This window comes from Hyalella azteca, unplaced genomic scaffold, assembly GCF_000764305.2.
Source record: "Hyalella azteca isolate HAZT.00-mixed unplaced genomic scaffold, Hazt_2.0.2 contig13723, whole genome shotgun sequence".
Lineage (NCBI taxonomy): Eukaryota > Metazoa > Arthropoda > Malacostraca > Amphipoda > Hyalellidae > Hyalella > Hyalella azteca.
In genome coordinates, this window is record NW_025943634.1 from 181,604 (window position 1) to 208,160 (window position 26,557).

General features: G+C 37.9%; 1 protein-coding gene across 1 annotated transcript in view; it reads right to left on the reverse strand.

The window, feature by feature from the left end:
* Positions 1-25,799, reverse strand: part of LOC108672229 — a 107,682-nt gene extending 81,883 nt beyond the window's left edge. The window contains exon 1 of the mRNA XM_018159868.2: positions 25,425-25,799. Coding sequence (XP_018015357.1) covers positions 25,425-25,443 — 19 coding nt within the window. The 5' untranslated portion in view covers positions 25,444-25,799. The remainder of the gene's footprint in view (positions 1-25,424) is intronic.
* Positions 25,800-26,557: the final 758 nt, after the last annotated feature.

Below are 26,557 nucleotides of genomic sequence, written 5' to 3' on the forward strand. Positions count from 1 at the left end.
TGCTGCCAGAAAGGAGTTCATAATTTTTCACATCTCATCGGTTTGACTTTAAGCGAATGTTTAATTAAAATTATCAACCAAACGCTTAAAAAGTTCATCCATGGTGTGAACATAACCAAGTGTATATCTATTATTGAAAAAGTGTGCGTAACTAGTATAACTAGTAGAAAAAAACGCTTCACTATTATATCTGACATAAAAATTTCTGACCGAGAGCTTCCAAAAATCCGCCAAGGATTTGAAGCCATGTCCTCAGATATACCAGCAAACTTTTTGCCATTAAAATAATCCTAAGGGCGACCGAATCGGTGCGTAAACCATAAATATTCAGCCATCACGAAACACCAAATTCTACAGGAATGAATGCATTCCAACAGAGTAAAGCCCCCGAGTTCCTGATGCTAGGGCAAAAATTCGGCGAAAAAACTCGTCGCCAGATAAAGCTGCTTCTGCTACGTTGGCCAAGAAGAAGCTTTAGCACCGTAGAATACATCGTTGGATATAATAAAAATTACTTGCTCGATATTACTTATGCTTGTATCTATATTTATAAAGCACAACACGTATTCAGTTCATAGCATGCAAACTGTGGTGTTCATGGATTATCTCAATAACCCCAGATCGCAGAAAGCAAGAGTTTTATAGGTGGTCACTTTCAGCTGCAGGTGGGATTTAGTTTAAAGCAGAAAGCCAAATGTTTCTCCCTTCGAGGGTAAACATAAACAATCCCTACAGCTCCCCTCAGGCACAGAGTCGTTGAAAGACCTGCAGCGCTGCTGCTGTACACAGCGTCCGCATGAAGATTAATGCACAGAGTGGCTCTCTTTCACGCGCGCCCCTCCGGTCAGTTGGTGCAGAATAAAGCTGTACAAAATACTTCTTCAGCCTCAGAAAAGCTGTCTTTCAAGACATTAAATAAATTACTGATAGTGTTTATGGGCATAAAAAAATGCTCCATCAGCCTTCAGAAACGCTTTTGTTCAAGGCGATAAGAAAATTAGTAATAGCGTTAACACTTTATAATCGATTTAACAACTGAATGTGTAAGGCCATCAATTTCTAAAAAGTAGTTATTAGACTTTAATGTAATAGTTTTGTACAGCAACATGTCACTCATGACAGTGCAGAAAATAGTCACCAATAAGCAATATTAATTAGTCATATATTGAACGATATAAGGCAACACTTCATCTATGAAACAGAAAGTGTCACGGAAATCCATCTAGAAAGTTTTTTCTCGACTACATGAGGTGACATTGCGGTTTCAGGAGCGCTGCAGTTAAACATTGAATACCCTGAATCGAGTAAACCTTCCGAACACGTTAAAAATAAATTCAATTGGTATATATAAATTAATCAACACCAAATGTGTACAAGAAAGAGCTAGATGTCCTATTTGATATCAAAAATTAATGATTTCGGAAATGACAGCCGCAACAATTTCAGGAAGGTTCACACGAACAATGTTCACTAAATAGTGAAGCCGAGGCAGCGACGTTACTCAATAGACCGGCAGTTCAGGTCGCACTTAGCGGTTATCCTCCCCAAGTTATATCAATGAGAATTCGCTGCAGCGAGGGTCGCTTCAGTGAAAAAATTACTGGAGTTTCAGGGCGCAATTGAGCGGCTGTTCCAGTCCAACATATCGCTTGTCACGGTAGCACTATGAGTCGACAGAACGGGAATGCTGATAGATTAAAGCGTTGCGCGACATCGATTGGTCTGCAGCTATCATTCTTAGGTCGATGCTGCGGTTCACGTTCTAATATCAGTCTAGAAATATTTCTTGGATTAAACTTAATGACACCTCATAAGACGTTCAGGTTGAGGTCATTCATACTGCCTTTTACTCACGATCGTGATCCGTAATTTTAAATTCAATAATAAACTTCATAAGCATTAATTTGTAGAATTTGGCTACCACTATTGCCGCGGAGGGTTAAGACCTTAAAAATGTGCGTATTTTAGTTCGTGCATAGCATGAAAATACTCGTTTCGACTCGTACAATTTTAAAAAGTGTGCTCTACGTATATAGTCTTGTAGTAATTGACTGGCAGCCGCCAGTCAGCAGTCACATATTCAATTCAGTTGAGAATCTCACTAATTACTCCCATGACCTCACTGGAATCTCAAATTAATAATTTGGTGTGAAGAGTCTTTGTCCCAATTGAAGATCGAATTCATTTAATTGATTATTACAATTTTTTAACAAAATGTAAACGATCTGCAGTATGACAGACACTACAATTGACGGTAGTGAACACGATTTTGAACACAAAATAAGTTTGGCTTGAATTCTAATGCAAACAGAGCACCTATCCGTTTAGATTTTATATTTTGCCTATCATAGCGTAACCTCTAATCACGTATTTCAAAAAATTTATAAATAATCACTGATCATGATGATATGCCCGAAATCAACTGCCCAAATACCACTGTTTCATAAATTCTATACCTTGGCTCGAACATCTATATATGCTTGAAATTCTTAGAAGATTATTCCACTATGTTCATGAACTTTACTAAATCAAATACTAAAATTATAAACCATACGGAATAAAATCTTAACCGAATCAAAGAGCATAGGGCAGTTCAATATGGTAGAAAATGTAAACCAAATATCAGTATAGCATTCAGTAAGAAATGAGACGTAATCGTAACAATCTCACAGATTCTCTAGAGTTCGTTAGCACAAAATGATCTGCGTTACATAGCGACCCCTGACGATTTATCGGAGCACAAGTTATTCTCGCGAGAAAAGAAGAGATCTTCGCAGATCTCCCTATAATCCGGGGCTAATCCGAGCAATTCTGAGAGCTTTTCAGTACTCGATGCTCGCTTTTTCAATAACCATTGCAGGAAAAGAAAAAAATGTTCACTCGTGGATCGCCAATTGAAGACAGGTCCCTAGAAACGTTAGTTTTACAATGTGTTAAGTAGTTAAATTACCGACGGATAAATGAAATAACATTTTCAAAAATCGGCCGAGCAAAGTTTGAAAGCTTTTCTGTGCGAGAAAGCTATTTAGCTATCCGAGAACGATGAAAAAATTGCAACTTTGAATTTGATACTAAGAATTCAAAAATATTCGAGGTCGAAGTTGAGAATTTACGATTTAAATTACGTGAGAGATTTTTGTATTAAAATACATTAAAAGCGTCACATAGGAGTGAACACAAATTAATAACAATATTATTAAGTTATTTATTAACAAAAGTTTAAAATTAATTAAACAACGCATTGAACAATTGCCTTACAGTTGCTTACGTTACAAAATTAAAATTATTTCCTAAAATTACAGGAGACGCTAGACCTCCAGGGCACCAAGATGGAATATGTGTAAACTGAAATGCTCGTGTAAATTAATGAGCTAATTAGTTAAAACATCTTATTTACATTACATTGAAGCTAGCCGCGGTCTGAACATCGAATGTCTACCGTATTTTTCGCTCGCGTTCCTTGCCCGCGGCCAACCCAGCATGTGTCCTCACGACAAATTACAAGCACAGGAATTATTGGAAATCGAAGTTCCTTCCTTCGTTGCCTCGCCTTCATCACAACCGCTCGTTCCCTGCCGACCAACTCGAGCATCTCACGTCGACCCCGCGGTTATCCGACGACAATAATATTTCAAAGTTACACATATTAAATTCTCTCTAAACTAATGAAATTAATCAATTGTTTCAAGAACAATAACAATAACAGATGATAGGCACAGCCTGTATTGCGCTCAATGGCGGCCACCGATATTCCGCTCAAAAATTTCGACAATGTTACTCCGCGTACCATGAGTGAACGTCGCCAGTCGCAGGCGTCGGCCACTCGAGCACCGGAAATTAGCAGGGATTTCGAGGAGCTTTTTAGGCTTCCGGGAGCCTGGGCTTCAATTATCACAGAGACGACAAAGATCAAAGCAAACATGCACAGACTACATTCGTTCAGAAAAAATTGACGATCTCCGTCTCTAAAATCGCTCAGCAAGGAGTATCGTAACTCGGCCTCAACTTGTGGGCCTGTGCTACTGTATCCCCGAGTAATGTAGTCTGCCGCCCCCTGCCAGCCGATCCATTTCAAAATTAAGATAAGAATACCATTATGATAAGAAGTACAACGTTTCCTTATGGGCAATAAAGAGAGCACGACGGGGGGAATGGTGTTTCAAGAATCACAAGTCTGTGTCAGCAGCGAACTCCGATATTTCTTTCACTTTAAAATACACAGGTGCATCATAATTGCTAGTTTATAAGATACAATCGCAAAGTTTGTTACTGCGTTCATTAAATGACAAGAGGGTAGTGGCATAACCATATGTTATTTTAGACAGGATAAACTTAAATCAGCAGTTGCTCAAACCGCAAATTGTCGTCCAAGAATTTCGTAGCATAGAAAACCACTAGCAAGTTCACCATATCTTCATTGAAATGTTTCGTAGGAAGATGTAATGAGTTCGCTTGTAGTTTTTCTTCATTTAACATTTTTTGTCAATGTACTTGAGGCTAACAAAAAAAACTGGCGCGGTGTATAATTGCAGCTTCTAGAACTTCACAATAACCGATCATTTCCCAGCAGCTTTCGGGACTTAACAAAAACTTATTCTGTCCTGCAACGTCCATTGATCCACAATAACGTATGTTGTCCCCGCAGCGTCCGGGACTTCACAATAACGTATTTTGTCCCCGCAGCGTCCCGGACTTCACAATAACGTATTTTGTCCCGCAGCGTCCCGGACTTCACAATAACGTATTTTGTCCCCGCAGCGTCCCGGACTTCACAATAACGTATTTTGTCCCCGCAGCGTCCCGGACTTCACAATAACGTATTTTGTCCCCGCAGCGTCCCGGACTTCACAATAACGTATTTTGTCCCNATAACAGGTTATCGTACTGTAATAACAGGTTATCGTACTGTAATAACAGGTTATCGTACTGTAATAACAGGTTATCGTACTGTATTAACAGGTTATCGTACTGTAATAACAGGTTATCTTACTGTAATAACAGGTTATCGTACTGTAATAACAGGTTATCGTACTGTAATAACAGGTAGAAGGGCGAAATATATTTACAGCGAAAGTGCAAAAATAACGAATTATCGCATAGTAAAAACAGATTGAACGCTTGTATAATACCAGCTGTGAAAGTGTATGACTAACAGGTTTAAAGTACAGTAATGATAGATTGCATTATTATCACTGAAATAGATATGAAATCTTCTCTTTCTTATGTAATTGATAGAAAATATCGCACGAGACCCTAAATCTATAAGACCATTTTCAAATGAATAATATAAACGGAAAATTACATGCAGCAAATTGGACCAGTTGTCATAGGAGTATGAATCAATCGAAACATGAATAATCACACAAATTACATTAATGAAGACATAACTTCTGTACAGTGAATTTCTGTACAGCCAAGGTAAAGCTACACGAAAGTCTTTTCCAGAGGACGTTCATTAGTGAAAGCCTGGTGAAGAAGGGCCAGCAACTAACGTCGAGTGTAAGGGGGCTAGGGTGATGTTATGGCCTGTAGACCGTCCTCTTCATTACAACCCCCTTTACGACCCCCCCATTTACCTGTTTAACCCCCAGGATTGCTTCGTACAGGGACGCACGTGGCAGCCAAAAGGGTCGGGGACTTCTTACATGATAATATAACTATTCCTAACTGAATTACTTGGAAAAACTTGCATGCTAAGCAAGTAGAAAAGAAATAGAGATGCAAAAGTAGACAAAGAAAGAGTGAATTTGAAAGATAAATTGATGAAAAGGCTCCCGATGCTGAAGACTTTTTACAAGTTGACGCTCTTTCATGTGACAGGCCATAACGCTGTATATAGAAGGCGAAGTAATTCAGTCATCATCTTTGTAAATTGTATCGCTGCGTGTATTAATTATCTCCTTTAAATTTAGATAGTAAAAGTTAGAGAAGCTACCAGACAGTATTTACTGAAGGGGTAAGAAGGCTGAGAAGCGAATATTCTACGACCAAAACTAAAAGCTGCCAATGAAATGTAATGCGAGATGTTTTTCGCAACTGTTGATTTTATGATCCAAAAAGAAAAATCTTGAACATATATCGTAGAAAATTATGTTTGCAAATCCTACATTCGAGTTCACGTCTATAATTGGAGACTCTGAGCAAGAATTATGATGTTCGAATAGCGATTTTAAGTGTTGAACAATTGCGCGATGTTTGATAACAAAGTGTTTATAGCTTGAAGAGTCTTAGTTACATTACGAATGAAAACAAATAATTATCCGTATAATGTATCCCGGCGCTCGGAAATTGGGGCAGCCAGAACGGTGCTCAGGCCTGCAGACGTAAACAAAGGTTCGTCTTCTACGCAGCTGCTGCGCTCCACCCAACACTACGTCGCGTAGTAAACAAACAACGAGACGTAGACAACCGCCTCGACGTCTTATTCTCAGGTACAGTATACTTAGTATAACGCAAGCCTATATTCTAGTCCCAGGTCACTATAGGTGATCAACTAGTTCAAAATTGCGTCTATCATTAGCAAGCGTGAAAATTTTATGCGTCAACGAAGTGGAACTGAAAATTATGTGTCATTAGCAAGCGTGAAAATTTTATGCTTTAACGAAGTGGAACTGAAAATTATAATGTTGATAATATTTCATCACGCATGGGGTGTAGGCGCAATCAAAAAAATGCAGAACAGGCAATTAAGATAATGAAGACATTTTTAACTCGTTTGTAGCGGTGAGATGAATAATTTTCAAAATAGATAGAAAATTCACTACGTTGGCTTTGTTTTGGATCGATATCAATGAAGTAAATTCTATGACTTCATTTTTAAAGTTAAATCTGAGCCCATGCGACGGGAGGATTGTAAAAATCCTCGACAACACATCGATCACAGTTGACGGTTACAATACTTAACCAAAACGCATGAAAAGTTCAAGAAAATACAAATGTTTTCAGTAAGAAAATGTTCGTAATTTACGTACGTCCTAAACGTAATTATTTGATGAAATTAATTATTTTCCATATCCCGGGTGAGATTCCGGTAGATCTTTTCTCAAATTACTTCACATCACCTAGCTGTTGCACCACGAACTAGCTTTGAATTGTTGGTGGTTCTGATTTCTATTTTCAATCAACACGGAAATCATAGACGACTATCGCGGCTGAGCGCCTTGATGCATAGTCTTAAGTAAATTCATTTCTTGATACATTAATAAGAGAAGAGACTTGAATTTTGTGTGTAGTCTGGAACTTAAGTGAGTTAGTCTGAGTGCCGCAGACTGCTGGTAACGAGGTCACGTTCTACGGGAACTTCAGTAGAATTTCTTACAGCAAAAGTTATTGTGGTAATTGTAAAAGAGGGAAACATGAACCATTTATTATATATACTTATGCTTGCTTCAAAATTGTGCGTAAGTGGAGCTTAATGTAAATTATAATGAAGTGCAGCGTGCAAAATGTACACTTAGACGTGACTTAATTAATTTCTAAGCATTCATCAGTTGAATGAAACACTGATGTAATACACAGAGAGGCTACAACGGCGAGGATGAATACCTACAAAAATATAGTTAAATGTAAGGTAATTCATGGAAATTTGCCATAACAGCGATCCTGAGACACAAAAAAACGACGGAAAAGAAAACTGAAACATAAAAAAAGGTTGAAACGAGAATTGCAATGAAAAAATCTATTGAAACATTCAGTCGATACACAAATAAAGTCTGAAACGTTGAGTTTAGGCGCAGAGAAAGATGCTGAAACACGAAGTGGCCATCAGGACGAACGCGTGATGAGGGCGGCACAGGAAGAATGAATCTGCAGCCGACAGGAAATGAGGGAAGAAAATAACACAATTTACCATCACAGGAAACGCGGATTGTGTTCGGCGCGGTAGTGTTAACGGCGCCTCTATTTTGCTCACTTCCAAGTGTCGATGCAGCTGTGATTAATGAAACCAGTTTGTTTAGAATAAATATATCCGGTAGGATACGCCACAAATATAAAAAATATAACTCAGTACTCACAGCAGTGAGTGACAGAGAGAGCATTTTCTCGCCGACGAAAACTTGAGGTCACGGACGGACGGACGGACGGACGGACGGACAGACAGACAGACAGACAGACAGACGGACATGGCGAGCACAATAGTACATTTTTTCCATAAATGAGAAAATGCGCTAAAAATGGGAACTAACGACCTATTATAACATATAATAATTGATGTTAAGTTTCATGATATATTTAAGCAGCAGAGGTAAAAGTGCAAGATGTTTGTGAATGTTCAAGTAAAACAAATGGCTCACGCAAAAATATTGTCAATTGGAATTTTGTTCATTAATTCAGAGCCAATTGCATCATTACATTTCTATCTTTAATTAAATGAGGACAGCTGCACTTGAGAAATGATCACTGAATTTGGTAGTGCTAGTTGCATTGACCATTGTAGTACATGAACAATTCAACATAAGGTAAGGTAGCCAATCGAACGTGTCAAATTAAAATCTATTCAAAATTGTTGCACAGCACAAAATCGTTTTAATCAAAAATTTGTTGTTACTTTTAAAATCAGAACCTCGCATTAATTAATTACAAAAAACCAACGCAGTGGAAACATTAGCCCCACTAACGATGAACCGTACTTAGCTAGCTTAAACTTCTTCATAATTACCAAGTGAACAGTTTTTATTCTGAGCGTATCGAGAGGAAAGCTATTTTTTTATCACCTACGCACTAGGCACCACAGACGCCTTCAAGCTGTCGAGCGCTAAGACCACCGAGAACCTCTCACGTTCAACAGAGGACCTTTCATACCAAGTGCAGACCGAGCATGACCAAGTTGCTTGATGTAAATGGGAGCTTTTGATGTAAAAGAGTTTTTAATGTTTTTATAAACCCAACACCTTACTCGCGGCAAGAGGACCTAACTCTCAACCCCAAACTGGTTGTTGAAAAACATTATGGAGAGGGAGGCGGCTTGTGAGTGTTCCGGGTCACGAAATGTTTACACGTCAAATTTTTGGCATTTATTTTTCTTAAACAATCTATTTTGACATAAATTACGCAGTTAAAACAAATCAGACTGTGATGATGGTGTATCAGGATGCAGAGAGGGTGTATATAATTAGTCATAAATTTATTCAGAACCAGCAGTTTGAAAGTGGCTGGAACAGAGATATAAAAAAACATTTATGGCTGTCACTTCCATCGAAATAACACCATCGACTTATGAGAAACGGTAGAGGTGCCCACCGGTTACTTGTCTACGATTTTTATATTGTCAAATTTCCCATCTCAATTTATCATATACCGGTATGAAAAAGTAAACCGTACACGAGCAAGCCTTGAAGTCTCACCCTAATGGTTTCTTGTTTTTAAATAAATTTTCTAATAAACGCAGTTGAATAATTGATCAAATAAGTAATTGATGGTAGATAATTGAGTGACTAAATTTTAGAAAATGTCTACCCTCGTCTCTGCATCGTGCGTGCGTGACACACTGAGGGCTGAGGACAAGTGTGGCGCAGTATAGCAGGGCTGGGGGCAAGTGTGGCGCAGTATAGCAGGGCTGGGGGCAAGTGTGGCGCAGTATAGCAGGGCTGGGGGCAAGTGTGGCGCAGTATAGCAGGGCTGGGGCAAGTGTAGCGCAGTATAGCAGGGCTGGGGCAAGTGTGGCGCAGTATAGCAGGGCTGAGGGCAAGTGTGGCGCAGTATTGCAGGGCTGAGGGCAAGTGTGGCGCAGTATAGCAGGGCTGGGGGCAAGTGTGGCGCAGTATAGCAGGGCTGGGGGCAAGTGTGGCGCAGTATAGCAGGGCTGGGGGCAAGTGTGGCGCAGTATAGCAGGGCTGGGGCAAGTGTAGCGCAGTATAGCAGGGCTGGGGCAAGAGCAGGGCTGGGGGCAAGTGTGGCGCAGTATAGCAGGGCTGGGGGCAAGTGTGGCGCAGTATAGCAGGGCTGGGGGCAAGTGTGGCGCAGTATACGAGGGTTCACAACAACCCGCTCTTGTTCCAAGATCTTAGCCAAGCTTTGAGATGCGTGCACGACTTGAGACTTACAGAGGTAGTGTTCACGTACGCTAAATTTCAAAGCTTCCAATTTGCATTTTTATTGTTATACTCTCGTAATATTTTAAATTGAACTTTTAAACTCGTATTTTTTAAACTCATTTGTAGATTAGTTGGTTATTAAGTAGCGTAAAGAATTCGTTTTCTGAAAATATCACAAACTTTAAAATAGTGGCGTTTAAATTGCAATTTTTTCTGTAACTTTTTTTAACATAATAAGACTTGATTCTGAACACAATTTCTGTCGCGTGCAGCTGTGCCACTCCTGTTAAAAATGATTAATTTTAATTTTCTCACCCTTCGAAAGAACTAATTATTATTGAAGTCTTAGCCACAGTGTTCAGTCAATATTTTATTAATTTGAAGGTGGGCGTGGACGTGTTCGAGAGTCGTCGTTCAGTCATCAAGGGCAAACTCAAGTGTTTGCTTGGATTTACCAAGAAGCACTTCAAGAGATGCGTGCCCTGAGATGTGAAGGTGCTTCTTTGGACGCCGTGTCAATCTAAGCTACAAATGACAGCAAATAAATCAAGTTTAGTAGAATTTTGTGTCCATCGAATTTTCTCAAAATTATCATGCTTTAAAATAATAATTTTCGTGACGAGTTACGGATAGATTTGAAAGAAAAAAACTTTGTTGTTGGGGGCAAGTGTGATGAAGTACGAGTGATGGGTACAATCTACAAATTACGTATCTACATACCATTCAGCCGAAAGGAGACAACATTTCACCATTCAAAAGAGCCAAATGCAAAATTTTTTATGAATTTATTAAGGTTTTTCATATAAAAACGTTAAATCCGTGATAAACCTTTTCCACTTTTAAATATCATGGAAAACCCGGCATTTATATAATGCATTTCTACATAGAAATCCAGGTCGAAATTGAACTGAGATGCAAACTCTCAGCAAATCTTTAACAATTCACCCTTGAAACACAATAACGGACGAGCAGAGCACTACACATTTTTTTTGTACACCAGCGAACGCTCCAAACACGAGATATTGCAACCTTCCGCGCTCTGGAGCAGCATTCCTTTGTCGTGCTCGCTCGATGAAGCCATTGTACTGTACTACAGATAAAAATTATAATAAGAGTTGCTGCATACAGTGAAATATTACCAGTCCATTCCAGTGCCACTTGAAGCTTGTATTAATTGACGATAGTGTTACTCAAATGAAACACAGCATTGATTGTAGAACTACTGTCAGTTGCGTCAACTCGCACTTCATCCACTCGCCTGAAACTTTGCCAAGGAAGAAACGCAGCAGAATTTTTTTCTGTACTAAACAGACTTCGCTGCAGTTTGGTCTGCACTTGCCGGAAGTATGATTGGAACTGTTGTATTGGTTTGTTTGATTTACCTGATATTGTAACTCCTTCGAGAACAAAAAAGCATCTGGTATGAACTTAACACAAAGATGAAATATAAAATTATGCAGCAATATATTAGTAAAATAAACGAAAACTCGAAAAAAACGCGGTAAAACCGCGTTGGCTCGCTGCAAGTTGTCGCCACATCTACAGGTACATTGCCGAATAACTAATGTGGCAGGAGCTCCTGGCATAATCCATGAAACTAAACCAATGTTGCGGAGGGGACTGGTGTGTTTACTATCGTAAAAATATAATGGTGCGCCGCCATTGCATCAACAACATCTTCAACAAGAGCAATTAAGTCGTATAGGAACTGAAGGTATAGGCGGAATGCTGCAGCAGCAACAGGCCGTAAGTGAAGCAAGGCAATGCTGCAGCAGCAACAGGCCGTGAGTGAAGCAAGGCAATGCTGCAGCAGCAACAGGCCGTGAGTGAAGCAAGGCAATGCTGCAGCAGCAACAGACGAGTGAAGCAAGGCAATGCTGCAGCAGCAGCATACGAGTGAAGCAAGGCAGAGCTTGTGAAGCTGTCAGCAGAGATACAGATCTGTTCATCAGAGGAGAGAAGAGAAGAGGCGTGCAGACCGAGTGCGTGGGAGTGATGGTATCTCTTGCTTTCTGAATAATTATAGCAACATGAATTGAGCAATTTATGAAGCGTTGTAAATGATTTAATTAGGTTTTACTTGTAATTACAAACAATTTTCTGCTGATAATGAGCCTAGATTTGTGCTGATAATAAACCTAAATGCAATCCGTGTGTTTACACAATGATTAATTTTATCAATATATTAAAAGAGTCAATGGAGACTGAAGAATACGAATGAGTTCACGTTGTTCATGAAAATCAAACCAATTGTTTTTCCAATCTTGCACTAGTGTAAAGAAATCATGTGTGAAACAGTCCATATACCGATTTCACGAACTGCAATCAACTTACGTATTGGTTTTGAAGAATCGATTGAATTTGTGGCTATGGCTAGGCCATTTGCCTACTCAATATTCAACCAACGTCCAGTTAAGGAGTACATGGTCACATTTTACTGCTCATGCAGACCAATTCCTACTCAAACATGAACCCGGATTTTTCTACTCGCTCATTCAGAACACGAGAAGCACAGTAAACGAAGGAATACTAATACTCAGATTTATGTCACATGATCCTGATCATTCGTGTAACATATGAAGTAGTTTAGTATCATACCATTAATTTAGTTATAAATAAAACAATTAATGCGCAAGTAGCGGCAAATAAATGTCAGGGAGAAAACACATTCAACTCTCAACCTGAAAAAGTTTTCGCTCGAGAGCCTAATAACCTTATATACTATCAAAACCGCGCATCATTCCATCACCCGATTATAGTTTAATTGTAGAATTGAATCCTTTTGCGTTAGGTCTGTATGTGGTTATTAAGCATCGCCATATTTATCACTTAATTATCATGTTATTTCTGTTTTAATTTAGTAAACGTTTGGGCAGTTTGGTCTTAGTATATAGGGATCGACCAAGCCAGCGCAACGTACGTCGAAATATATAACTTTTCCGAAACTAGCCAAAGAAGACCAAATATTGCACACCTAATTCCTATTCATACTTTAAACTCAAATCAAGTCTAATATCCAGAATATTTGAACTCAATTTGGAACAGAAAAAATTATTTATTCCTCAGTATTTAGTTTCTCAGACGAAATAATTACTAAAGCTTCATAAGATAAAATTATTTTCAAACCACTTACAAGTCCCCGGTTGAGTGAAATTGACACCAAGTGAGGAAAGTGAGGAAGAGTTCGTGTGATGCCGGGTAAAAGATCTCAGTCGAAGTCTAGACTTTCGCTGCTCAAAGTATATGCAAGTTCAAACTGAACTCAAAAATACAAAACTACCGCAGGAATTACTTTTTTCTACGTTGGTCTTCTCATTTCGGATTATGCAATCGGGCAGAATTCTCAGTATTCTTCTAGAACTTCACAGTTCGCTACATGGAGTCTTCTCAATATTATACTTTCATTTGTCGTTAGTTTTCTATTAACTAACTACCTCCAGATTCTGATGCAAGTTCTTCTCGGCATTTTACTTGCAAATATCTTTAAATTCATTTTCAAATCTTAATTTACTCTTCTTATTGGAGTCTACTCTAGAATTATAACTCGAATTCTTATTATACACTTCAAAGTCTTTCTTAGAAATTCACTTTTAGTTGTTATTTTCCTGCTTGAATTTCTCTTTAGTATTCTTATTTTAATCCTCGTTAGTTAACATAGTTCCCTATCACTTTCTCTGAGCAAGCTCATGCAGTTCAGGTCCACGGACAAGTATGACTGAACTAAGAACTCGAGCGTACCAACTTAGTATTCCAGGTCAGGACTTGCTTGAAGCCGTGATTTAGCTCAACTGTGAAAGCAGAATTGTTTGGTTGTTAGATATTTTAGTAAATTGACGCTAAAATAGATTTTTTCGGAAGAAATGAGGTTAGAAAAATTCTTTTAACGATTTTCATTGTGGCCGTTGAAATTTTCATAACTTGAACACTATAACACACTGCGGACAAAATCGTTGTGTTGTTATTATGAAATTTCCTTGCAAGAAAAGCAAAGACCAGGTATCTCGAATTCACCAGCATTTTATAGCAGGCGACATTTTAGATTTTTGCAACTTATTAGGCTGTCAAGGGCAGTAATTTTGCGCATGCGTAGCGTATAAGCTGCCTTCACAAATCTCAAGGCCTTCAAATTGAGAGTGATAAGAAGGCATACACTCAGAGATCTGAGCGGCTTATTGTCCAAATAGCGATGCAATTTTTGCTTTGGGTGGGTCAATCATGACCCATTTTGGTACGGCAATGAGCACTTCACTGCTACGTTGACTCCCTGCTCGTGCTGCAGGTAAGATAATGCGTCACTATTTTGACAATATGAGACATTTGTGTTTCTGAGTGTAGCATAATGTCGTATAAAGAAGCGCACGTGATGCGTGAGGGAAGAGGACGGTTGGAATCTTGATGATAAAAAAGGTTAATGCCCAGGAAATTCAATCCGCTATCGGCCATCTTGAAATAGAGAGGAATTCCAGGATGAAAAGACCCGTTTTTCTAACAAATTACATGCAAATATGAGCTTTCGATATCATCCATAGAAAATATTGAGATATTAATCATTCGCAACAATTACTTGTATTTCAATTCCCTGATTGAAAACTTTTGCAATTCTATATATTTCTTTTTACAAAATTTATCACTTAGTGCGATACGAACAAGTCGAAAAGCGTATTGGTATACATTATGCGTATCAGTATACATAAAGTGTATCAGTCTGATACATAAAGTGTATCAGTATACATGAAGCATATTGTATACATTAAGCGTATCAGTATACATAAAGTGTATGAGTATACATGAAGCATATTGGTATACATTAAACGTATCAGTATACATAAAGTGTATCAGTATACATGAAGCATATTGGTATACATTAAACGTATCAGTATACATAAAGTGTATCAGTATACATGAAGCATATTGGTATACATTAAGCGTGTCAGTATACATATATGTTAATAGTTTTACTTCGGCATCTCACACTGCCTTGCACTACACGCTATCTCATGTCACAGGTGCCGCGATCTTATCTTGATTGCAAAAAAAGGTAATTCCAAGCATAGCTGCCTTATTTTATTGAAAAATCTGAATAATAGCGGTGAAAAGACGGCTGCAAAGCGTGGAATGATGAAATTGAGTAGAAACAATCGTTGCAGACGGGATGAATTGAACAGCGATCACTCATATCGATTGAATGGAAGAACGGATTATATACATAATTTCGACGCGGATGGCATTGCAGATGGAGAATAAGATTTATACCTTTTATTTCGAATGAAAAAAAGGTGGAATTAGACGAATATTGGCCGGAGCACTTTTTCTTATTTGACTTTTTTATTATTTCATTAATGAAATTATGTGAGAAGTTCATGAAAAGATGTATTATTATCTGCATTAATAACATGAAGGATGGAATTCACAGGCTTTCATTGTGTTTACATTCTGGAAGATAGAAGCTTTGGGATAGAAGTTTCGTAAATTTTTGACACAAAAATTAAATTACAGAACAATTTTCCCAAAAAGTATCCATCAGACTGTGCATTACTTCTACAGCACACTTCATCATGGAACAGAGTCTTGTTTATTCGCTCGGTTTCCGAAGTGCGAGCTCGGGATGTTGTGGTTGGTCACTTAAAAATTTAAGACCAAGTTAGCGTTTTCAAAATAATAAGCGAATCGTTACATGTGCATTCAATTGATGATATCCATAAGTTCAATATTACAGTGTAATATTGAACCCATATTATAGTTGAAAAATAAGCTTAACTTTGAAGTGAAAACCAGAAAAGTTCTTCAATAACTTCCACAGTAAAAGATTTGCTCCAGTATCTTCTATGCAAAATAGAAGACGACATTTCCTTCGTACTTGCAAATCTGGGAGCAAGAACATTTTGCTGATTCTCTTGAAAATCTAACGGGAAACTTCACAAAGCTCTGAGAGGCTCTTGAAGTTGAGAACTCTTGAAACAAGAGGCCGATGATATATAAGAGTCTGTCGCTCTTAGTTTGGACGAGATCGCACAGCAGCAGCGTGACTGGAAACTGACTGAACTAGCGAAGGAAAATGTAATCTGAACATGCATTTAAAGATATTTGAACATGCATTTAATTGATAGAAGGAACATTCAATTATTTAGATAGGACAGAACGTATAAAATGTACACAATAATTAATAAAAAACTTGTGATATGATGTCATGCTAACGGTGAATAACTTTTCAAATGCATATGAGATGCCCTAAATTATATTTCATCAAATAAGATTTACTTCGATCAATTGAACCGACGATTAAGATCAATTAAGCCCGGAATGACTGAAAATATAAATACAAGTTGGTTACGGCTAATTCCGAAATATGCATTAATTCAAAGATTGCTCCTTTGAATTTTAGCTGAAATTACGCATAACCCTGAATAAACAAGACCTCATTAATAATAATATAATTAATAAACAAGACCTCATAACAAAACATTAAGTCAGCACCTCGTAATTTATTCAAATTTCAGCGTATTCACCGGAGCGAAGTTGAGATAAAAAATAAGATGCATTGACAGGTCCAGACTCACACCAGAACTCGCTAAGCTCTTCCTGAATTTTTTAACGGTAAAGCCAAGCCGTACGGCACAATCGCATGCAGAATAACTCGTTCTGCAGGAAACAAGCTCCGCTTGTTATAGAAGCGAGATTCGCACTAACCACGAGCGACCAGTTACAGAGATGATCATATATGGACAGGGCACCCTTATGAAGAGCGTATAAAGTCAACCATTATTATGGAGTCTGCTATTTACCAAACTAAGTCGACACTTCCACAAGCTCGTAAGTGATGGAGAACGATGCTGTCGATCGCCTCTAGTTGCGAGCTGCGCTGTCCTGACGACCAATGAATGTTTTATATGAGAATCCCCTTCCACTGACCACATAGTGAATACTGAATAATATAGCATAAAATAGCTCGAATAATTATATTAACGCCAGATGGGGTAGAAGCGACGACAAATAGAAGTATGTTAACAGCGTCAAAACTGAACTGACACAAGTCTTTTAAAAATTGGGAACAGAATAAACTCGAATAACATCCATGGAAAAAATTTAATTTCGTAAGAAATAGCGGGCATCGCAAAATAAAAACACACAAAGTAAGGATTTTTTTTGCTAGCGAGCACCATAAGTTACTCGTGTCAATGAAACTAGACAATGCCTTATATTCAAGACCGCCGACTACGCCTCTTGACAAGAAATAAGTCATTAAGATCTACCACTTTGATAAGAAATCCAACCATTTACACCGAGCAAGAGAAGCAGCTTATCACAACTACAATAAATCAGAATGAAACAAAGAAAGCATCATTACTGGCTATATTATGTGGGTAATAAATATTTATAAATATTAAATATTAACTGGGGGGGGGGGGGCAATGTAACATTATCCTATAAATTCTAAAAATAAATCAATATCTAGTTTTTAATTAGTCCCTTCAACCGAAGGTTACCAATGATATTGGTCAACATCGTAGACGTCGGAGCCATAAAGTTTAAGTTATGGAGAAGTTTTCATGTTCTCGATCAGGGATTTTTTCATTTGCGTACTTCATACGAAGGAAGGGACCTGAAGTCTGCTCCATTTAACCATGGAGGATAGAAAATCATTAAAAATCATTTGTAAAGTTATTTATTGATTATGAATAAAGAAATTGGCAACCGATTATTATTTATTAAACACAATTTTACCTAATCGCCTTAATTATTTTTGACTGATTAGGAAAAATACAAATTCAGGTCAAAATAAAATCACTCCTTAGACTACGTATATATAGTGAGAAATAACCGCAAGAATTATGGCCATTATGTGCGTAATAATCAAGTTCTTAACTTAAAAATTAACTTGTACTCATCAAGTTTTTAACATAACTCTTAACTCGTACCCATCTTTTTCTCAAATTAACTCTTGACTCGTACGTACTCAGAAAGTTCTCAACTTAACTTTTGACTCGTATCAATTAAGTTCTCAACTTAACTCATAACTCGTACCCATTAAGTTTCCAATTTCACTCTACTCATCATAAGTTCTCATCCGGCAGGGAACAAAGTTCATATTGTAGCACACCAAGCAGTTGCCATCACCAAAGTTGGCGCCGTTACGAACTTAGCAACTAATCAAGTTTTAATTTTGCGTTTCCGTCAGCTGACTAACTCACGAGGACGTTTTTTCGTTAAGTTCATCTCCGTTGCGCATCGAAATCTACGCGTGCATTGCGGTAACAACGACTTTGCCCAGCATAGTTCAAGGAAATTAGAGGGGCTTTGTCCTGAGTAACCGCATGTGAGGGTTACAAAGCACCCTTTTATCATCTTTAAATTAAGTTTTCAGGTTGAAAAGCACGAGCAACCTGTTAAATAACAGCTTATAAAAAGTATAACATTTTTCTGTAGGCGGATAAAACCAAATAGAAATACACTGTTGCCGGGGTTCATGTCGGGCTCAATTAAAATGGGTAATTTCATCAGAACCGAGAACTTTTTAGGGGAGAAGAGCGACCTGATAGCAGTTACATCAGAGCTCTCACGTTGAACGATTTTTGGATTTAGACAGAAAATTTACATTTAAAACAAACTAATTCTTACTTGTCTAAATATTTTCTTTTGCAGTACACGAGATAAATATTTGAATTTTAATATTAACGACATTAAACTAATCCCCCTGTTAAAATTCCACAATTTATTTCTGATCAATGTACATTGTGAATATATAAGATAGTGTGATTTAAATTTATGATCCAGCGCACCTAATTAATGCTCATTTGCTCCCCCTCATAAAAAATTAGTGAAATAAAAAAAACATACAAAAAATAACGCTCTTCACTCTAATGCAGAGTGGAGACGTGATTCTTAGCACGCATTTAAAATTTTAAATACAAGGGAACGTGAATGTTGCATGTGCATGAATTGATACATGAGATGCAGTGTTGATGCAAGTATTCAAGTAGGGGTCGACGAGAGGCATTCATGGGTATATGTGATACATCCCAAATATTCACGAGGCTCGCACGGTGGAATTCAACTTCTAAATATGCAACCAAGTACACGAGACAAAACAGGAAACATATGAGCTGTACATGTGTATACTGTATTATACAAACCGCAAATCTATACTTAGATACGGCAATAATGATTGCTTCTCACATAACTTAGTTCAAAATTAAAATAGACAAAAACACAAGTAAATTCTGCATCATAGTACAAAGTAGGGCAGACAGTAGAGACTGTACGTCAGACACGAACTGTACGAACATGGAGCGTCACGACAGAGTTAATCGTGAAGCTAATCAGTTTAATCGTAACCCTCACTCAGAACCACGAATGCGTCAAAATGTCCATATATTGACACACTTTCTTACCCACAACACGAGCAGAAATAGGACGTAGCATTGACACCGCCATTTGCCGGGCTGATCGGGATCGTGATGACCCACACAACGGAAACGGGGCATCGCTATTGGGTCAAAAAATTACTAATTTTTTTTTTTTGAGTGTAGGCTGAGGTTATGTCATCAGAGTTGATGTGATGTCCGTGCCGAGGAATAATGGGATGGCGGTGAGCGCAGGTCGCCTTCATAGACTCGCTCGAGTATGGACGATTTCGGCTGAGATTTTCATCAAACGAGTTTGATGAGCCGCGTCACGAGCTGATCTGCGGACCACTACGAGCCGTTGCACTTCATGCAACTCGTGACCAGAAGAATGCGAGTAAATGGCCATGCACGGTATTAAATAACATCATCTGAGCAAGCGATATGGTGTTGATAACTTTTATGTGTTATTATAACACTTTTTTTGCTCTAGCGTGGGTACGTTGATGTTTTTTTAGCAAGAATTTGTCTTGTTGTCATTGCAATTTTTAGCGAGGAAAATATTCAGAGCTTCAGTAATATTCCCCAAACTGTCACGAACATGCTATGGAAATACCGATTTACCCTAATATCCAGGAAACATTTTTTATGATACGGCAATCAGGTTCATATAGAAAGTACATGCATGAACACAATCCCATCAAATGAATGATTTTCTGAAAAATCGTTCGAGGATATTTCAAACTTATATTTGACCTCCATCATCCCTCCCATTAAACAATTTTTCAGGGGAGGAGCGATGGAGAGTTAAATTCAAATCCAATTCCCGCCTTGGGAAGCATAAACTCATTCAAAAATCGCAATTTCAACTTCTGTTAAATTTTGTACGAAGTTCTAATAGACGTTCCCTGCTTGCATGATGCAAGTTCCTTTTTTGAATTAACGTATTTTAGTATCATAATTATAACCTGTGTTTGGGATGACGGGATTCGGAATATCGGGATTTAGAAATTACACTCATAATCTATCCCAGGAAACCCCGGGTTAACCCGTTGGTTATAAAATAAAATAAAAGATTTCAATTTTACATCGTCGCTCGCGCCTTTGTAAAGCCTTCGTCACTGCCAATAAAATCACAATTCAGGTAGGAATAGCATTAGCAGTAAGAGGAAGGATTTATTATCGTTAAAGGCGAGGCGTTAAAACAGGGACGCCGCCCACCGTATTTGCATGCCACGACAAGTCCGTGACTCGTGATCTTATCCTCAGCCCTGAACCACCGTAATAAGAAAAAATGTATGTATATATATATATATATGATCCGTTTTCGTATTTACTTACATAAACCCAAAAAAAGTATTTATTTTCTTTGATGAATATGTTTCCTAACAGATAATATAATTGTAAGTATAATAGATTAATAAAATATTCATAGAAAATTATTTTCTATGCAGCAACATTGTTTTATTCTAAGTGATGTTTGTTTTAATACTTTAGGTATACCTAATATGATTAATGGTTTATTATTGCTTTTGTTTTTTTATAGGTGATAATAACTATTCGCTTTCAGTCATAAAGAAGAGGAAGCAAGCAGCCTGCCTTGTGGCAAGGCTTACGCGGTTGCCGGCCTCAGTCACCACTGAGGCGTGAAGGAGGTTATGTCGCGCCGTGACCTTGCCGCTGTGGTGACGTCAGAAGATAATTTGCCATCGTACTTTAGCGTAAATTTACACAAAAATTATAGATTCAAATTTTTGCTATGGTAGGTATGCCACAATTGGTAAGCATGCAAGTGCGGTAGAGCTTTTCTGCTTGACCCGCGGAAACCGTGCAATTTTACAATGGTATTCTTGCCCAAGCAAGATATCGAATTACAGCGAAGTTCAGTGGTAACGATGCTTTAAAGTAATCAATAATCAATATTGATTACTTAATAATCGCCGTTAATCAATAAATTTAACTCATGCCTGGCAAACGAGTAATCAGTAGGAAATTGTAATAAACATACATGATTGAAGCTTGAATAAAAAAGAAGTAAATACGTAGAAATATAGATTTGGATCACGAATTCTGAAAATAACTCGACGTGTTGTAATATTTATAACGTTCCCGTAAAACAATGCAATGCAAATACCCATTAAGTTTATTAGAAGATCATATCAATTTAACTGATCGATCATTTTTATTTAGGCATAATCTGGTAATCCTAAACGAAGCCGAAGGAAATCCTTCGGCTTCGGAGTTGTGGAGAACACAAGATTTACTTTTTTTTTACAAAGAGTAAAGTAAGAATTTGGTGCAATAAATCGTTATTTACGAATAAAAAACAAATGAGAGTGATAATTCACAATATAATTCGGCTGGATAATCGAACACGTCGGGAGCGCCGGAGCAGGTTTAGGCCGGCGTCGTGGCAGAATTTTCTTCGTGCCGGCACTGAGAACACAACCGCCAGCAGCAACCGGGAAAAAATTCAAGGTTGTGATGTACACCACATGGGTCCATGGGAGGGGCAGACGTGGGGGAGGTTAAAAGTTAAGGCAGGGTTATACATTAGGGGAGGGATATACATGAGGTAAGGTATTTAAATGAAGGAAGGGATACACATGAGGTAAGGTATTTAAATGAAGGAAGGGATACACATGAGGTAAGGTATTTAAATGAAGGGAGGGATATACATGAGGTAAGGTATTTAAATGAAAGAAGGGATATAGATGAGGGAGGGATAGACATGGAGGGAGGTTACAAGTTGAGGCAGGGTTATACATTAGGGGAGGGATATACATGTGGGAGGGATAGACATGAGGGATGGGATAAAAATGGAAGAAGGATCAGGCATGGCAATCATGTCAGACATGTAAGGAAGGTTAGATATGAAGAATGTGTTTGAAGAAGGGAAAGAAGGGAAGCTCATTTATTGAGGGAGAATCAGACACGAAAAAGATTACGATATCAGAAAATGATTATGGTGAGTAAAATTCTCGAATTCAGAGAGTGTCAAATATGTGTCATTTAAAAAATATATAAATGCTTAGATATATCGAAATAAGAAATGTTGAAGCTTTTATAAGTATTCTGATAAGCCAAGAGGTAGACTCTAGCACAGAAAATTTCAAGGCTTTGGGGGGTCAAGATAAAAAGGCTTTTGAATAAAAAGTTTGCGTTTTTTCATGTTTTTTTAAAAAAAGTTTTTTTTTCAAACATGAAGCTTTTTTTCAAATTAAAAAAAAAAGTTTCAAGGCCTTTGAATAAAAAAGTTTGGGGCTGCAAGCAGGGTTTCCCGGCATCCACACAACACAGCCCAGCAGAAAGGAATTCTGCCGCCGATGAATTCCAGGGATTTTGACGCCAAGGGGATTTCCCATGGACGTTCCAGCATGGCAGACCTTCTCCATCTTCTCCATCTCGTCTCAAAGACAAATTGAGGGAGAAAAATGTCTCTCGTATTATTTGAGAATCTCTGCTGCGTTAACTTTTTGCCTGCATAACAAAACTAGAAAAAAAGCTTGACACAAAAACTTGAACTTAGAAAAGGATAAGTTGAATCTGGCAACTTAGCTTGAATCTAATAGGAAGATGAAACTTGATTTTGGTTACCGAAGGTACGATGCATTAATAACAAAGAACTTGTGCATGTGCAAGTTACTTCCCATCGCAGCATGGGTCTATATTGAATTTAAATAATAGATGAATTTCAGAGACAATTTAGCTGAGTAATCTGTGTTTGTGATATTTCATCTTTTCATCTTTCTCTTCATCTTGTGATATTTCATCTTTTCAGTTTTCATCTTAACGCATCATCAGCAGCTTAAAAATGGTCACCGAGATGAGGGGCAGCTTGGTAGGTAATGGGAATGCAAATGAGAGTGGCTAACCTAAACGTAAATTCTGAAATAAAAACAACTCTACAGTCTTGAACACAACATTTAGAGAGCCTCCAGCGCGCCAGCTCGAGATCTTCTCGCTTTCACTTACAGCTGCTGCTGCTGCTGCTACTGAAGACTCGGTTAAGTTATTTCAGTGTAATGTTTATAAACAAAAAAGCAACCATGAAGGAAAAGAAAATTTATATTGTTCAAAAAGTTTTAGTTGAATTTCAATTGAGACTGAGCTCTGATTATTTAATACGCCAATTTAGATGCGCTCACACCGAAATATAATAAGGTGACGTGAAATAAAATGTACAAAATTGGGAAGTTGGGCTATGATTTGTTGTTGAAGAAATCAGCAAGGCAAGGAGGGGCTCCGCCTGTTTAGTATTCAATTAATAAATATCCAGAATTTTCCTAATTTACTCGATAAAGACGTCGATTAAGTAAAAGCAAACAAAATGGGGAAGCTTAATGTCACCAAATGTCACCTCGATGTAAACAATTAATAAGTATTAATTATTCCTGTAATAATTAATACTATTATACCAAGCCGTTCAATTATTAGCAACAATTACACTAATTTATCCGGACCAAGAGTGAAATTGGATCAAGAGTAAAATTTTATTTAGGGTTTCATTTCCAGAAGCTCGCGTAGACATTGAATGATTTTTTACAGCCACCACAACCGCAGCTCCAGCCCTGAACGCTGATGTTTCGTACGCTGCGCTCCATCATTCGAAAGTCGCTGGCTGAATACCGCCGTCGGGACTACGGCTTCAGTGTGAAGCTTAAATACAAGCGAGGATGTCCAGTGAAGGTGGACATATAGGCGCTCTTTGTGAGCCATGATAAAAAAATGGCCCTCGCAACTTCTGAAAAAACATTTCATAAATAATTCCTTTGGTATAGAGAAAGAGAGCGCGGAACTACCAGGTGTTTCATGGATGGATAGATGTTATTTTGGAATAAAAAAGGTATCAGAACTGAGTAACTTTCGGAAACATAAAGGGAGGAGAGTTCGAATTCATTTAAAGATTAAAGCCGTATCAGTCATTGAAATGAAAACAATAATTATTCAGAATAACAATAGACAAACATGCTTTGAAAATATTTAACGTGTGTTTTTGGTATAACTGAAAACTCCATCAAAGAGTCGGGAGGACAAAAAGAGGCCATAAGATCTACAAGTGACAGTAATCTGCCAGGACCGTGGCCAGGCATGACCGCATTATCTGTCCTGAGGCCTCTTCTGCCTCCGGGATGGGGGGGGGAGGGGGCATTATTCATCAGATTATTCATATCGGCCAGGATCTTTCTTGTCACTGCCGCGTCAACTTCAACAAAGAAGCGGACTCTGACATCCGGGTGTGCCTTGTCCCTTTGAGGACGCAAAATCCCATTCGTTTTGAAAATATTTCTTTGAATTTCTTATGAAAATTCAATGCTTCACTCCAATACAGGGGCAATTAATGCAGTGTAACCCGTGGAGTGACGCAATGCAAAAGATTCAGAATAACGATAGAGGAACGATGAAGCGGGGTCACGAAAATACGTTCCCCTCAATACATTTTTAGTGACAGATATGCAAGAAACCTGCGAACGTCAATTCAGACTTGACTATATTAATAAGAATGCGACTAATAATTATTAAGAGCCACGTAGATTTGACGTTTTAAAACGAGCTATTTAATATCAATCGACTTCTTTTACTGAAGCGCGAATATTAAAAAAGCTGGACAAAATTCAAAGCGGCAGTAATTTATATACATCACATTTGACCGAATGAACGCTTCAACAAATTCACGCTTCAACTACGATAGCGTCAGACAATTGCGAGAACAATAACTCTCAGTTGCGAGAACAATAACATTGAGAGTAACACAATGGATTGAACATTTAGATCAAGAGAACAATAATTACAAAGTATAGGGTTAAACATGCTGACCATATGAACATTTTTTAAAGATTAACAAGCAAGGTTGATGATGAGTTGCACCCAAAATGTGTCAAAATGAGCGGTTCAAATCATCTCAAAAGCATGAGAATGTTTTCAAGATATTGAAATTTAGTTAATAGAACGAAACATGTTGAAACTCAGAATGTTGGTAAGGTTGAAGGATAGGTTTACTATAGGCATGGTTGAAGGTAAGGTTTTGTATAGGCATGGTTGTACTTACCGCTTATTTTGCGAGGCATGGCAGTAGTCGAAAGTGATAACTTTGCTTCAAAAAACGGTCACAGAGAGACCACACAGTACGAAATAACTCGTTTCGCAATACGTGAACAGTGTCACGATCTTAATTCACATTATACATACACCCGCATCAAATAAAAGTTGATTGAAAGTCATCACTACTGCCCCGTAAATTTCAAAGCCATTGCGAGGATAAAAAAGCCATAAAATGTATTAGAAATTTTGAAAATCTTCTAAACAAATCTCGATAATTTCAAAAACAGATAACTGTTATTGAAAGTTTTCAAAAACACGCAAATCGGAGTTCAGTAGACGGTTAATCACAAACTGAATGTATCTGAAAAATTGCCAGAAATTGCACATCAAGACCTGCTGGAAGCGGTTGCAAAAAATAATACTTAATGTATTTAAGTCGATGTATTAGAGTATAATTATTATTTTTATTGAGCGTAGTCCTTCTATTATATACTTACCTAGGAATATAAATCTGGGCCTATACTTTCAAAAAAAATAAGAAATCGTAAGTTCATCAGCCAATCATTGACGGCCTTTCAAGCCACTCTTTTAAAAACAGTTAAGAGATCGTAAGTTCATCAGCCAATCATTGACGGCCTTTCAAGCAAAATCCACCAATCATAGGCAAGAAAATAGAGCGTAAGTACAGGGTGTTTCAGAATTAAGTAACCCTTTTAATTTGTTAATAAATAAAAAAACTAAGAACGTTATGAAGTTGAAACTTGTTTTATTTAAAAGAAGAACATTTTCATGGTAATATTGTATCATAGTTACGTCATTATCCAGTATAGCTTGCTAAATTTGTGTTTAATTATCATACGCTATACTGTACTACACTATACAATACTACACTACACTACACTACTACACTATACTATACTACACTACACTACGCTATACTGTACTACACTACACTACTACACTATACTACACTACACTACTATACTATACCACACTATACTATACTAGTGCGAGGGTAGCTTGGTGAGAGAGAGCCGTTGCACAGGATGTTGTGAACACGGCCAGACATACACACGGCCTAACGGAACGCGTTGTTCTGACGCCGTGCCATAAATACGACAAGCACCTCAGGCCTACCTA